General features: G+C 53.2%; 2 protein-coding genes across 6 annotated transcripts in view; one reads left to right on the top strand and one right to left on the bottom strand.

Annotated features, from left to right (window-relative positions):
* The window catches only part of LOC311623504 (complement C3-like), a 30,742-nt gene that overhangs the window by 2,597 nt on the left and 12,528 nt on the right, over positions 1-15,617 (bottom strand). For 3 of the 5 annotated variants that reach the window (XR_014795158.1, XM_084885643.1, XM_084885642.1), the window contains exons 22-36: positions 14,946-14,997; positions 14,701-14,787; positions 14,311-14,514; positions 12,661-12,736; positions 12,239-12,407; positions 9,254-9,349; positions 8,936-9,089; positions 7,687-7,859; positions 7,371-7,529; positions 5,707-5,766; positions 4,710-4,800; positions 2,478-2,523; positions 831-918; positions 450-536; positions 133-238 (exon numbers count right to left, since the gene is read on the bottom strand). Coding sequence is in view for 2 of the 5 variants with exons in the window: in XM_084885643.1 (XP_084741769.1) it covers positions 133-238; positions 450-536; positions 831-918; positions 2,478-2,523; positions 4,710-4,800; positions 5,707-5,766; positions 7,371-7,529; positions 7,687-7,859; positions 8,936-9,089; positions 9,254-9,349; positions 12,239-12,407; positions 12,661-12,736; positions 14,311-14,514; positions 14,701-14,787; positions 14,946-14,997 (1,648 nt within the window). In the remaining 3 variants the exon portion in view is untranslated. The remainder of the gene's footprint in view (positions 1-132; positions 239-449; positions 537-830; positions 919-2,477; positions 2,524-4,709; positions 4,801-5,706; positions 5,767-7,370; positions 7,530-7,686; positions 7,860-8,935; positions 9,090-9,253; positions 9,350-12,238; positions 12,408-12,660; positions 12,737-14,310; positions 14,515-14,700; positions 14,788-14,945; positions 14,998-15,617) is intronic. The other 2 variants (XR_014795159.1, XR_014795160.1) reach the window with 1 other exon arrangement.
* The window catches only part of DNMT1 (DNA methyltransferase 1), a 113,653-nt gene that overhangs the window by 94,946 nt on the left and 3,090 nt on the right, over positions 1-15,617 (top strand). The gene's annotated exons all lie outside the window — the stretch shown is intronic.

Raw genomic sequence — 15,617 nt, 5'->3', positions numbered from 1 at the left:
CATGCCCAGGCCCCTCTCGGCCACGCCCTACTTCTCCTTCCTGGCCAGGCTCCTCCACCCTCCCTCTTGGCCCTGCCCTTCGCAGGCCTCTCCCCCTCGCGGACACGCTTCCAACCCCAGCCCCCTTCTCACAGGGCTCATAGTAGTCATACACCGTGACCTGGGCGGCCTGCAGGAACTCCACGGGCAGCATCCTGTGGACCCGGAAGCCCAGCACCGTGTCTTCCTGGTGGGAGAGCTGGGGAGGGGAGTCCTGTCTGAGCCGACCAGGGCCAGGGACCACAGAGGCCTTGCTCAGGGCCACTGACCGCACCCGTGGCCTTGACGACCGGGCGCTGACTTCAGATGGCACGGTCCTCTGGCTCCACCTCCCAGGGGAACCTTGCTGCCCGCCGCTCTCTGCTCACCAGGCTGCCCACGAGCCTGTGGTGGGCGCCGGCCCTCCTCACCTTCTCCAGGTACAGGACCACGGAGCTGTCGCTGGACTTCGTCTTGGTCTCGTACTGGAACGCATACATCTCCACGTCGCTCTTGAGCTGGGGCACAGGGTGAGGGTTGCAGACTCGCTGGGATCCCCCTATCCCCACCCCCCAGGGTCTGAGCAGCCCTAGGAGCTCCAGTCGACGTGACGTCATTCTTAGCACCCCAGGTCTTTGTCCAATCAACCCCAGTGTTGGGGAAACGGAGGCACACTCAGGGCAGGACTTGGCGGAGGCCAGGCAGGGAGGCAACCAGAAGTGACCATGGGTCACCGGCGAGGGGTTAGAGTCTGCCCTGTGCGAACTCTGAGGGTGGGATGTGGCCCGGGCACCCATCCTGCTCAGCGTTACCTGTTTGAGGTCATCATGGTTGGGGTAGAAGCCAGTGAGCAGGGACACCTCCACGATGGTCATTGTGGCCTCCCGATCGCCCAGGAACCTGGGAATTGCACAGCTCCAGTCCCTCTTCCTCCTGCCCCTTTGCCCACGCTCCCCCTGCCGTCATCGCTCACGTGGGCCAGTGCAGTAGCCTCCTCCTGGGTTCCCCCATCACTCCGCCGCCCCTCCAAAGCACACAGCTTTCACCACAAGAATCTGATGTGTCACTTCCTTGCTTAGCAACCTCTACCAACGGCCTCGTCTCGCCCTGCCACGTCACCTCTTCCATCCCAGCCCCCATTTGATGGCTCGGAAGTGCCAGTCTCCTTCTTTCCCCTGGACCTCGTATGTTCTCTCAGCCTGGGACCCGCACTTCTCCCTCTCTGCCCGGAAGCATCCTTTCATCTTTGCAGTCTCGGCTGATGCATCACTCCCTCTGGTAGGCCTTTTCCAGTCCACACGTCAGAGCATTCTCTAAGTTTCCCTGTTGTCGCTTCTTGGACCTTTCCTTCGCCACATTTAATCGCAGTTGTCACTTTAGATTGATTCTGGGCGATTGTTTGGTTACTAGAGGCCCGGTGCATGAAATTTGTGCAAGAGTAGGCTTTCCTTCCCCCGGCTGCCAGTACTGGCTTCCCTCTGGAAGCTCTGACTTCATCCGGAAGGACGTCTGGGAAGATGTCTGGTCTAATTAGCATGCTATGCTTTTATTATTACAGACTAGTGGCCCGGTGCACAAAATTCGTGCATGGGGGTGGGGTGTCCTTTGGCCCAGCCTGTACCCTCCCCAATCTGGGACCCTCTCGGGGGATGTCCACAGGGATCAGGCTTAAACCGGCAGTCGGACATCCTTCTCACAATCTGGGACTGCTGGCTCCTAACTGCTCACCTGCCTGCCTGTCTGATTACCCTTAACCACTCTGCCTGCTGGCCTGCTTGCCCCCAACTGCTCCCCTGCTGGCCTGATCGCCCCTAACAGCCTCTGCCTCAGCCCGCCACCATGACTTTGTCCAGAAGGACATCCAGAAGGTCTTTTGGAAGGTCTCCCTGTCTAATTAGCATATTACCCTTTTACTAGTATAGAATGTCTGTCTCCCCTGATAAGCTGTGAGCTCCACCAGGCAGGGAGGGACTGCCTTGCTCACATCTGTGCACCAAGATCCTAGAATAGAGCCTGACACTCAGTAGGTGCTCAATATATGTTTTTCTCTGGGGCAGACCTGAGAGAGGGCGTTTGGGAGACTGAGCAGAGCTGGATCGGGGACTGGAGTGTCTAGAGACATTGGAGGATGAGGATGAGGAAGAGCTGTGGGGCTTGGAGACAGCTCTGGGCCTGTGGGGGTTGTTCATTATGGTAGGCCCACGCCCATTCCATCCCAGGACATAGCAGGATGGGAGCTGAATGGCAGACGAGCATGGAGGGCAGGGCAGGAGGCAGACTGGGGAATGGGCAGGGGAGGGGCGGATGGGGGTAAGATGAGGGGGCAGGCACGGAAAGGCAGGCTTAGCTGGTTCCCACCCTCCCCTCAGCACACAGGGAGAGCTGCTAAGGAGTCTGGATTCCAGGAAGTGAGGCCTTCTCCCTCTCCCACCCCGAACCCGGGACCCTGGTGCCCTGACCTTGTTTCCATCCGGAGTCGAAAGGTCTCTTTCCCACCTTTATTTTCTGTAGAGAGAAGGCAGAAGGCAGAGGCTGGGTAACACAGACTCTGGAGCTAGCTTTCTGGGTCCAAACCCCGGCTCTTCTGTGTGACTTAGGGCAAGCTGCTTAACCTCTCTGTGCTTTAATTTCCTAATCTGAATATAATATTCCCAACCCACTAGGGTTGTTGTTATAAGGTTCTCCCTCCTCCCAACTGGTGGGCAGAGTTATGACATTACTGGTATCTGTCACAGGAACATTCCCAAGACATTGATCCACCAATCAGCGCGTGCCAAAGTGTCCTGGAGCCCACCCCTTCCTGTTCTGCCCTGGGTCCAACCCTCTCCTGTTTCTCCCCTTAAAAAGACCCCCAGACCAGCCCACGTGCTGCTTGTCCTCCATGTTCAGGCGGCAGCCCAGCTGGGTCCCCTGTCCCCTCCCTACTCGTTCAATTCTGATTTCTCTACCTCTGTAATGAGTCCCGCTCATTACTGGGGAATAAACTTTAAAATTTCTTGGTGGAAAAAAAATAAAAATAATAAAAAATAAAATTTCTTGGTGGTCAGTTTCCTGCGCCTCAAACCTTACAGTTGTAAGGATTATATGAGTTAATACAAGTAAAGCATTTAACACAGCATCTGTCAGCATTTTGTAACCATCTATTATTATTATTATTATTTATTATTATTATTATTATATTTTATTGACTTTTCACAGAGAGGAAGGGAGAGAGATAGAGAGCTAGAAACATCGATGAGAGAGAAACATCGACCAGCTGCCTCCTGCACACCCCCTACCGGGGATGTGCCCACAACCAATGTACATGCCCTTGACCGGAATCGAACCTGGGACCTTTCAGTCCGCAGACCAACGCTCTACCATTGAGCCAAACTGGTTTCCGCGTAACCATCTATTATTATTATTATTATTATTATTATTATTATTATTACTAAAAGAAATACTCCCCCCCCCCCCCCCCCCCGGAAAAAAAGAAAAAAAGAAATGGGGTCCAAACCAAAGCCTTGGCCACTTTCAGTCCCTATAAGTCCTGGGCCTAGTGAGACTTGTTCTTCCTACTCCTACACGTGAGGTCCCCATGGCAGTGTCCTCTCTCCTCCAAACTGGAGACTCTAGAATCCCACCATTTCTGACCATATCCACAGCCTCCCCCTGGTCCATCCCCCATCGTCTCTTGTTGGATCCGCAGCCGCCTCTTCCTAGTCTCCCAGCTCCTACCCTTGCCCTCTACAAGTCTGTTCCCTCTACAGCCACCAGATGGAGCCTACAAGTCACATCTCTCTGTTCAGAAGTTCCCAAGGGCTCCCATTACACTCTGTCCAAACACTGCCGTCCTCACTGTGGCCCACAAGTCCTTGCACCATCTGCCTCCGTCACCTCTCCAACTTTTTCTGCTAAAACTCCACCCACCGCTTCTCTGTAGCCACACGGACTTCCTCGCTGTTCCTCAGACCAGGCGAATTCCTTCCTGCCTCAGGGGCCTGAACAGCTGCTGTTCTGCCTGCCTGTAACATTTCCCCTCAGATCCTTCATGGCTCACTCTCAAACTTCTTTCTTGTCTCAGCTCAAGTGCCACTTCCTCAGAGGGTTTTCTCCTGGATCTGCTCCAAATCTGTGTCAATTTTCCCCCTGATTTATTTTTTTATTTTTAATAAAATATATTTTATTGATTTTTTACAGAGAGGAAGAGAGATGGATAGAGAGTTAGAAACATCTATGAGAGAGAGAGATCAATCAGCTGCCTCTTGCACACCCCCTTCTGGGGATGTGCCTGCAACCAAGGTACATGCCCTGAATCGAACCCTGGACCTTAAGTCTGCAGGCCAATGCTCTATCCACTAAGCCAAACCGGTTTCGGCCCTGCTTTATTTTTTATGATATTGTCAACTGCTATTATGTTATATGATTATTTTTTATAATGCAGCTTCATTTATGTTATCAATAAATAACAATAGGGGAATAATACATTTTTATTGTTGTATCATTGTTTGTTTCTCTCTACTACAAGAGAAGAGGGGATATTTTTCTTGTTTATGCCTATGTTCTCAGGGCCAGGAGACAGGGCATGGCTCATAGTAAATGCTCAATCAATACTTGCTGCATAGCTAATAAAGCAATAAATGTGTGTATTGAACCACAGCTAAAATAAAAAGCAGAAAAGAAGGCTTGGGTATCCTGGGGTCCAGGCTTACCTTCCAGGGCACTGTGAAGAGTAGTGTTCAGGCGATAGAGGTTGCAGGTGTCCTCCCAGGACTCTGGGGACCTGTGGTACATGGTCAAGATCTGCCAGGGCAGGGACGGTGTCAGAACTCATCCACGCATATTCCCTCTCCTCCTCTGTCCAGTCCTTGCCTGCCCAGGGACCTGCCCCTGTGGGAGATTCACAGCCATGTCTGCCCTCCTCAGTCCCCGCGTGCAGTTAGTGGTCAGAACACCTTACAGAGCCTAGACCAGCTCAGTGCAATAGAATCTTTTGATCTTCTGCAAGATGGCCATGGCCTCTATCTGACCTGTGCATATGGTGGCCACTCCCACGTGTGGCTATTGAGCACGGGAAATGAGGCTAGTGTGATTGAGGAACTGGATTTTAAATTGTATTTAACTTTAATGAATTTAAATTTAACTGAAGCTCAAGGAGAAATGTGACATGCCCAAGGTCACACAATGGCAGGGATTCAATCATGACTCCATTGGCAGAAACCCGAGAATAGGCTGCCTTAAATTAGGTGCACAAGAGGGCTGTTCTCTTGGGCTCAGGGCACGGGACCGGAAGATGTAATGAAGCTGTTGACTCAGTTATTGGGGAAGGGTGGAGTTAGGAGTTAGCCTCTGGGGATTGGGAATCACCTTGGACGGAGAGTCTTCCCTCCATGAGGCAAGGAAGGAGATACCCCTTTAGGGACTCAGCACGGGATGGGCAGAGGGGTCCAATGACCTCTGACCTCTACCTTCTCTGATTCTTGACTCAGCAAGTGCAAAACCTTTCTGGTCCTCTATTCCCCACCCATTGCATGGAGCCCATCCTTAGCTTGGCTCATAACAAATAACAGTGCCCTCAACAGTAGCTAATTTTTGGTTGTTGTTGCTGATTTTGATCTTGTCTTGGGGTCTAGACCTGCCCCTATTCCCACCAACTTGGGGGACCCTGGGCTCCAGCTAAGAATCTCGAGGATGGGACACCCGACCTACCGATATGGTGCCTCTCCCGCTGCCACTGGCGGTGATCTCTAGGTCGTCTTCAGAAGAAAACTGAAGGAAAGGGGAGGAGGATGTGAGGGCAGAGAAAGCAGCAAAACATGGCTCAAATGTAGGAGGGTGGGTGGGGAGGACAGGTGGTTTTACTCTGCCTTCTTTTTAAAAAAATTTTTTTTTATTGATTTTTTTACAGAGAGAAAGGGAGAGGGATAGAGAGTTAGAAACATCGATGAGAGAGAATCATCGATCAGCTGCCTCCTGCACATCCCCCACTGGGGATGTGCCCACAACCAAGGTACATGCCCTTGACCGGAATTGAACCTGGGACCTTTCAGTCTGCAGGCCAACACTCTATCCATTGAGCCAAACCGGTTTCGGCTTACTCTGTCTTCTTGATGGAGCACTTGTGGTGTCTACTCGGTCACAGAGCAACTACAGCTGCCAACTCAGGCCGTGTCCCTTCTGTCCACTTTGCAACGTCTCCAAAGTTCTGCATGTGTGAAGCCCCCAAAAGCCCCTCCTACCTGGCATCTCTGCACCGACTCTTGTTTCCCTCATGAGGCAGAGCGAACCTTTACAAATCCACACCCAATCCCATCTCCCCTCATTGCTGTTCCTGGAAAACTCCTGTCACATGGCCTTTGTACCTCCTGTTTCCTCTGCCTGGATAGCCACAAGGCTCACTCCTTTATTTCTGTAAGGTCTTAGCTCCAATGTCATCTTCTGGATGAGACCTTCCCTACCCATCCAGTCTAAAAATTCAGCTCCTGGATGTTTTCATCCCCCTTCCTGCTTCATGTTCCCCTAGGCCACCATTTAACACACTACATTCTACTTATTTACATCTCTTAAACTTTTTTTTTTTGTTAACCCTCACCGAGGATATTTTTTCCATTGATTTTTAGAGAGAGTGGATGGGAGGGAAGGGGAAGGGAGAGAGAGAAACCCTTCCCATCGATGTGAGAGAGACACATTGATTGGTTGCCGCCCAAACACACCCTGACTGGGCCAGGGATTGAACCTGCAACCCAGGGATGTGCCCTTGACTAGGGAATTGAACCCATGACCCTTTGGTGTGCAGGTGGATGCTCTAACCACTGAGAAACAGCACCAGGGCTATTCACATCTCTTTATTTTCTGCCTTGCTCACCAAAATATAAAATTCTACAGCGACAGGGATATTTTCTCTTGTTCATGGCCATATTCCTAGTACCTAGAACAATGATGGGCATGCAGTAGTCCTCAATAAAGATGTATCAAATGATTGAAGGTAAATCTCACCTCCTACATGGAATAAGATCATGGAGATTACCTTACTCCCCACACCAAGTTATTTTCTTTACACATTTGTTTCTTTCCCTTGTTTCAGGAAAGCTTAAAATAAAATATATTTACTGTCTTTCTTTCTACACCTTTAGTTCCACGAGAGCAGCGGCCACAGAGATCTTTCCTCATATATCCCCAGTGCTCAGAAGAATGCTTGGCACACAGTAGGTGCTCAGAAAATGTTTGTAGAATAAATGGATCAATGCATTGACAGTATAACCAGTGGTGTGAGAGAATATTGGGGGGGGGTGAGGTTGGCAGGGACATGATTTTTGGCCTCGTACCCAATGTCTCCGCTGCGTGGACTTCTTGTCTGCCCCCGAGCGCCTTACCTTTGCCGACCGCTGCTGGTAAGCGTTGTTCTGATCAATGTGCCACTCCACGTTCAGGGACCTCCTGGGGGCGCTGATCTGGACGCGGAGATCCTGGACACCCTCGAAGGGGACAGCTTGGCGGTAGCGGGTGAGAGCCTCGATGGCCACCACCGTGGTCTGGATGTTGGGATGGGGGTGGGTGGGGCTCAGATCAGCACCACAGACAGCGCCTCTGAGTCAGCACCACGGACAGCTTCTGATGGACCGTCCTTGGCAGCATTCCCTCCCCCTACTCCTTCCGGCCCAGCCCCCACCCTTCCGAGGCTCTGGTCACCTGGGTGGATTTGAAGCCGCCTCCCAGCTCCCGCTTCTCCAGCAGCCATTTGGCGATGGCGTGCGTCTCGTTATGCAGACCCAGCTCCAGCTTCTGCATCAGCGCGTAGGCGGTGGCCTCGATGGTGTACAGGGAGTTCCAGTCCCGGACCTTCGCTGGCCAGTAGTTTTTGTCTAGAAGATGCATGCCCACCTTGTTACCCGGATCTGGACCCACTTACCTAAACCTGTCCTCTCCTGGGTCATCTGGCCTCGTTTTCCTCATCTGCTACCATGTTGAGCACTTACTTTGAGTGAACCTCTTTGAGGAGGCACGTGGACATGGTGTTTTCAGAATGGCTCTAAGAGACAGACTCTAACTATTTGGTGATGGGTAAACTGAGCCACGGAGAAGCCGCTCCAGGTCCCTCCAGCCCCACTGAAAGGGAGCTCTCCTAACTCCACTCCTCTCGCCTTGGGGAATGCAGAGGATGGAATAAGGATGAGATGGAGCAGGCCAGGAGGCAGACGCCTTCCAGGGCCCCACATTTAATGACCTTTCTGTCCTTGACCTTGCCAAGTTCTTCCCCACGTCCATCTGGACACTTGCACCTGCCATTTGCTTGCTTTGGAATGCCCTTGATCTCTCGCAGAGGTGGGCCTTCTCGCCTTTCATTTAGTCTGAGAGGGTCCCCTATTTCACAGAGGCCCTCCCAAGCCCCCCAGTCCATACCTCTCTCCCCTCATCCTCTCTCCCACCCACTTCATATGTTTCATCTCAGCACTTATCTCAATTTTTAAATATATTTTATTGATTTTGTACAGAGAGGAAGGGAGAGAGATAGAGAGCTAGAAACATCGATGAGAGAGAGTCATCGATCAGCTGCCTCTTGCATACCCCCTACAGGGGATATGCCTGCAACCAAGGTACATGCCCTTGACCGGAATCGAACCCGGGACCTTTCAGTCCCCAAGCCGACGCTCTATCCATTGAGCCAAACCGGTTTCGGCTTATCTCAATTTTTAATTTTCTGTTCATTTGTTTGTCTTCTGCCTGACTCCCCAGGGGTGGCGGGGACTTGGAGGGCAGTGACCACAGAATCTGGTTCACCCTGGTTTCTCAGGGTCTGAGGTCAAGGGTTGGCACACCGTAGGTGTTCAATCGACACTAGATGACGAGCCATACATGGCTGGACACAGTCTCCCCCCCCCCCCCCCGCCCCCAGGACTGGTGAACAGACAGTTGCAGATGAAGTGACACACACACTCACTGCGGCTGGCAAAGCTGTCCAGGCGGTCGTTGGCCCGAGGGCTCTTCGCGAGGGCCAGAGCATAGGACACTATGGCTACGGAAAAGGTCTTCTGAAGGTCAGGGAGGCGTCTCTCCAGGAAGGCCCTGGCTTTCTTCATGCTGGCAGTCAATTCCTAGAGAGTCAGAGAGAGGAGGCTGGAGGGAGGTGGTCAGAGGAAGGGGGTCTGGGAGTGAGAAGAGAGGGATGCACTGAGAGGAACATGAGGGTGGGGGATCCCTGGGTGCGGGGGATAGGGCACCCTGCACATCCCACCTCGCCCTCCTCCCTGGGTCCTACCGGTATCTCCGGGCCGCACAGCTCCTTCCCCTCATCCAGGGCGATCAGAACAAGGGCTGTGAGGCCTGCGTCTGCCTCGGAGCCTCGGTAGCCACCCTGTGGATGCAGAACACACCCATGGCCCCTTGAGCCTCTTGGAGACCCTTCCCCCACCTCTCCTGCCTGATCTTACAAAGTTCCCAGGTGCTCAACTCTGGACTGAATTATACTGAGGGCAGGGTGGGGGGGGAGAGAGAGAGAGAGAGAGAGAGAGAGAGAGAGAGAGAGAGAGAGAGAGAGAGAAAGAAAGAGGGGGAAGAGAGAGAGAGAGAGAGACAGAGAGAGAGAGAGAGAGAGAGAGAGAGAGAGAGAGAGTCAGAGAGAGAGAGAGAGAGAAAGAAAGAGGGGGAGAGAGAGAGAGAGAGAGAGAGAGAGAGAGAGAGAGAGAGAGGGAGAGAGAGAGAGAGACAGAGAGAGAGAGAGAGAGACAGAGAGAGAGAGACAGAGAGAATCTTGAGATTTGCTTGTGTGGGATCTGCCTTACTATCAAGAACTAGCAGAGTCATAGGGAGTGCTGTGCCAAGCTCGCTACACCACCTCAGAGCATTCTTGCAGCAGCTGCACTTACTGAGAAGGAAACGGAGGGTCAGTTTGGAAAGCGGGATGCTCACTTATGAACGGGAGCCTCCGTGCCATGTGCTATGAAGGAGTGGTGAGCGAGCCAAGGGCACAGAGTATGCAGCAGACTTAAAAGTGGGTGATAGTGAACCCCGGCTGGTTTTTCTCAGTGGTTAGAGCATCATGAACTGAAGGGTTGCAGGTTCAATTCCTGGTCAAGGTTTGAACCCTGGTCCTGGTCAGAGTGCACATGGAAGGCACCAGCTGGTGTGTCTCTTGCACATCAATGTCTCTCTCTCTCTCTCTCTCTCTCTCTCTCTCTCTCTCTCTCTCTCTCTCTCTCTCTCTCTCTCTCTGGTCTATTTGGGTGAAAGACAGGACAGGCCCCTGGATTTTCTCACACAGATCCCAAGACATCGCCTGTGGAGAGGCCACACTGACGGAGTAGCTGGAGGATCCCAAGAAGTACATCCCTGAAGTAAACATGATCTTTGCTCTCACTAAGAGGAGTGCAGAAGGGCAGACTTGATAGCTTACCTCAAAAAAGCTATTAAGGAGTAATGGCTGGCTACGGCCTCATTTATCACACACGTCTCGTGGCTTTTTTATGTGTACTGTATTTAAATTGATCTCATACACCAGAGTCAGGTCATGCATGGCTGATAGAGCATTTCTTTTGGGAAGTCCTGAATTAAATCAGAGTGGCTTGTGGTTAAACGAATATCATCATCCTGGCCAGTGTGGCTCAGTAGATGAGCATCAACCCGTGAACCAGGAGGTCATGGCTTGATTCCCACAGCCAGGGCACGTGCCCAGGTTCTGGGCTGGATCCCTAGTCAGGGTCATGCAGGAGGCCGCTGATCAATGATTCTCATTATTGATGTTTTTCTCTCTCCCTCACTCTTACTCTCTGAAATCAATAAGAACATTAAAAAATTTAAATGAACATGGTCAGCTCTTTGTTGTTGTAAATCCTCACCTGAGGATATTTTTTTTCCCATTGATTTTTAGAGAGTGCTAGGGATGGGGAGAGACAGAGAGAGAGAAAAAAAGAAACATCGATGTGAGAGACACATTAGTTGGTTGCCTCCCACATGAGCCCCAACCAGGGAATGAGTCCACAGGCCGACACTCTATCCACTGAGCCAAACTGGCGAGGGCAGCTTTTTGAACTTTGATGGTAATTTCGGTTCAGCAAGTGCTATCACTGTCCTCCCCGTCTAAAAATATGACTGGACTTGATTCATAGAGTGCCATCTCTAAACCTGCTGGAGGTTGGTTTTATATTTAAATTTACATAATTGGTTATATTAACACTGGAGGCCCGGTGCATGAAATCCATGCACAGGTAGGGTCTCTAGGCCTGGCAGGCAGTCAGGACCGATTGGAGCCTTCCAGCTGCTGGTCTGGGCCTTCCTTTGTTCGGTGCCCAGCACTGGTCCTGATCACTCGGTGCTGTCAGCAGGTGTGAGTGGCGGCTGCCGGCCCATTGCCCCTGAGGGCTTCTCCACCTCCCCCTACTCCTGAGGGATGATTGGGGCTGGCCCCAATTGCTCTGTGCAGTCAACATGTGGGAGCAGAGGTGGTGAGAGTGGGCCTGCTGGCAGACAGGGGACTGGGGGCTGCAATACGAGGGGCTGAGTGGGGGTGCAGAGGAGGGGCCAAGACCGGCCCCTGTGCCCGCCACAGCCTAGTGGCCCACAGTTCCTTTCAAGGTGCATGAATTTGTGCACTGGGCCCCTAGTGAATGAATAACATGTGTAATATGCAATGATAGAGACAGGTACAGGGCTGGCATTAAGGGGAGACTTCCTGGAGGAGGCGATGTCTGAGTTAAATCTAATAAGAAAATACGATTTGGCTGGGTGAAAAAAAGAGGGCAGCATAGGCAGAGACACGGAGGTGAATTGGAGGGACCCATGAGCCAGAGGTAGTGAGGGGAGAGGCTTGCGAAGAGATACAGAAGAGTTATAGTAGAGACGCTGCTGAAGGCAACTTGAGCCACAGAAGGTGTTTGAGCAGGAGAGACTGCCCAGTCTGTGAGAAAGCTGCTTCTGAGGCTCCCGTGGAGGAAACCTGGCAGGGACGGGCGTGTTTGCTGCTGGCCAGGGAGGACTCAGGCCCAGTGGGAGGAGGGCCAGCATGGACGGCTGCTGGACGTGAGGGTGAGGGAGAGATGGGGTCCCAGATGGACCTCCAGCTTTCCTCACATTGTAAACGAGCTCAGGGTGGTCCGGAGCAAGGGCAGAAAGTGCTGGGCGCTGGGCCTCGGCTGCTTGCTTCTTTCCTTCTACCCGAGCACAGGGCAGGGCCTGAGACTCCCCCATCACCGGGCGGAGCCCTGGGTTTTTGTTTGACCAACTGAGACAGGGGTTGGGGCGTGGGCACCTGCATGGACCCCATGATGATGGGGCCCTTCTCCAAGAACTGCCCGTCCTCGGCCTGCCTCTCGGCGACGAGCCACTTGGCCATGCCACAGAGAGAGTGCTGGTCAATCACAGGCAAGGTCGCGGTGGAGAAGGCCAGGGCGTAAACTCGGAACACGTAGCTCGTGAGCCTGTGGGGAGGGCGAGGGGCCAGCGCAGACTGGGAAGGACAGCCAAGGGGGCTCTGGACAGGGGCAGCCCCACTCTGCAGGCATCTACACCGTGGGCCCCACGGCCTCACGCTGAGCCCCGTGTGTGCAATGCGCGGGCCCGCAGGCTGCCTGCCCAGGACCCACGGCGTGGGTGCTCCGGGGTCATCAAGCCCCAGGCTGGCCCCTTGAGCTCCCCTCCTCCGCCCTCCCCCCACCCCAGCGTTGTCCTTACCAGGTGCTTCCGGGCTTCCCCTGGTGGATGTGGTAGGTGCCGTCTGCGCTCCGGTGGGTCAGCATCCGGGTGTATCCTGGGGAAACAGGTGGAGGAGGTCTTGGCAGGAGAGTCAGAGAGCTGATGGTGGGGTTGGAGCAGGGATCATCTGGAGGAGCAGGGTGTGGGAGTGGCTTGGGGATGCATGCCATCCATGTACAACCTGGAGGAGGGGACTTATACACGTATAACGTGGGAGCTGCAGGGTCCAGACAGATGGAAATGCAGGTCGCAGCCAGGCGTGACCCCCAGGGTAGAGTGCACGTGTCCAGGAGAAACCTGGGAGACCACCCACACCTGGCAGGGGTGAGGCTGGGAGCTGCCGCTCAGAGGGATCGTGGGAGGTGAAACCCAGGAAAGGTGGTACCTGAGGGGCCACTCCTTGGGCACTTTTTTTTTTTTTTAATAAATCTTTATTGTTCCTATTATTACAAGTGTTCCTCATCCCCCCCCCCCCCCCCCCGCTCCATTGCTTCCCTCCACCAGGTTCCCACCCCACCCTCTGCCCTTTCCCCACCCCCGCATTGTCCTCATCCATAGGTGCACAGTTTAAGTTCAGTCTCTTCCTGCACCCCCCACTCCCCTTTTCCCCGAGAATCGTCAGTTCACTCATTGATTTCAGAGACGAAGGGAGGGGAAGAGAGAGAAACATCAGTGTTGAGAGAGAATCCTTGATCACCTGCCTCCTGCATGCCCCCTACTGGGGATTGAGCCCGAAACCCAGGCATGTGCCCTGACCAGGAATTGAACCGTGACCTCTTGGTTCATAGGTTGATGCTCAACCACTGAAGCACACCAGCTGGGCCGGGAATGTGGGCTCCTTTTTGACTGCAAACTAGAGGTTTCAGTGAGTCTGTGTAGACTCAAGGGGGACACTCATGGGTGTAGTCTCGTGGGGACGCCTCTCAGGTACGTTCTGAACCTGGCTGCTTGCACTCTCTCTGAAGTTACCTGAGGGTTTGCTGTTGAGTGTGACATCGGGGTGACAATGCCTGGGTGTCCCCTGGGGATTACTGGTGAGGGTGCCTGAATGGAGAGTCAGGGTCTGGGGGTAACTGGGAAAAGGGGGTTCGATGTCCAAATTACGTTGAGGGCTCTGGGTGGGCTTAGAGGCCTTCATCTCTGGTTGTTACCTGGAGGTTTGGGTGTCACTTCAGGAAATGTCAGCATTCAGGTGTAACTGGGATTATTCTGGAACTTTCTGCTGATTCCCTGGGGTTGACCCAGGGCTTGGCACTGACTGGGTGTAATCTGAGACAGTGTCTGAATAGAACAGCCTTGGGGGGTTGCTGCTTTGGGGGTACACTAGGGGGTCTGTTGTTAGATTGCCAGGGGGTCCAGGCTAAGGAATAACCCGGGGGTCACTGTTGGAGGTTACCTGGGGCTGCAGAGTTCAAGGGCAATCTAGGGGTCACCTTGAGATGACTCTTTGCGGTCACTGTTTAGGGGTCCCCTGGGGGTTGGCATCAGGGTGCCATCTGGGAGAGGAGTCAGAGTTTGGGTGTTATCATCTGGGAGGGTCCCATGGGACCGCCCTCAAACCTGGGGATACCCTCGTCACCCCCCCACAGAGCCCCAGAAACCCTCTTCAGGGTCACAGGAGGGCCTCACCGCTGACAATATTCTTCATCACCTGGTCCCTGTGCTCCACCCCGACCTTGCCCCACTGGCCCGTGGCGTCCAAGTAGCGGGTCAGGATGACCACAGGCGTCAGGCTGCTCAGCGTCTGCTCGGGGCAGCCAGTCGGGAGCCTCAGCAGCTCATGGGTTTCTCTGGAGGTCAGGCTGCCCAGGATGGTCTCGCCAAGGATGTCACCTGTCAGGTGGGCAGGGTCGTCTTGGGAATGGCCTGAGCCACCAAGGCTTTCTGGTCACTCCACACGGGCACTCCCAGCCCCTCCTGTGCCCAGGCGGCCCTAAGGGAGCCAGCTCCCTCCTCCCCCGCCGTCCCCTCCATCTCCACCTTCCCCTCCTCCCCAGAAGCCAGCTGTGGACCAAGCACCTTGGACACTGACAAACACTTCTGCCTCAGTGTTGGGCATCTTGTTTAGGAAGTCTGCTTTTGGCACCCGCTCCACCTGGGGCCGACCTGAGCAGAGACAACCTTCTGTGACAAGCAGGCTCTGGGGCGAGGGAGGTCAGAGGGCCCCGAGCCCAGCAGGAGCTGGACTGAGCACCTCATTTAATGCCTCCCTCTGCCCTGGCATGTCCCCCGGATCCCACATGCCCTTTGCAGACTCCACAAACCTTGGGGGTTCAGGACGAAGCTATGAGATATTTTTTCTATCTTGCCCCCGGCCTGTGGGAGGCAAGGAGGAAGCAAGTTAAAAAACAATAGCAAAAATAACAATTGTAATGACAGTGAGAGGAAGGTTTGCTCAGCTGGTGAGAACGCAGACTCTGGAGCCCTAATATCTGGGTTCAAATCCCAGCTCTTCTACTCCTTAGCTGTGTGGTCTTGGGCAAATTACTTAACCTCTCTGTGCCTCATTTTTCTCATTCATAAAAGGGAGATAATAATAGTTCCTACCTGGTAGGGTTGTTCTGAGGGCTCAATGAGTTAATATTCTTTTTTTTTTTTCCTTTCAAATATGTTTTATTGATCCTTTACAGAGAGGAAGGGAGAAGGATAGAGTTAGAAAAATTTATGAGAGAGAAACATCGATCAACTGCCTCCTGCACACCCCCCACTTGGGGATGTGCCTGCAACCAAGGCACATGCCCTTGACCGGAATCGAACCTGGGACCCCTTAGTCCGCAGGCCAACTGAGCCAAACCGGTCAGGGCTGAGTTAATATTCTTAAAGCGCTATATTGTAAGACCTAGTCATGTTAAGAAAATAGAGTACTATTGATGGGTCATCGCCTCTGATTATGCATGGCTATGATGATCACCCCCATTCTGAAAATGAGGAAATGG

This window comes from Pipistrellus hanaki (assembly GCF_964339955.1).
Source record: "Pipistrellus hanaki genome assembly, chromosome: 5".
NCBI classification, from domain to species: Eukaryota; Metazoa; Chordata; class Mammalia; order Chiroptera; family Vespertilionidae; genus Pipistrellus; species Pipistrellus hanaki.
The sequence above is the reverse complement of the archived record's forward strand: the minus strand, read 5'-3'. Positions and strand labels throughout refer to the sequence as shown.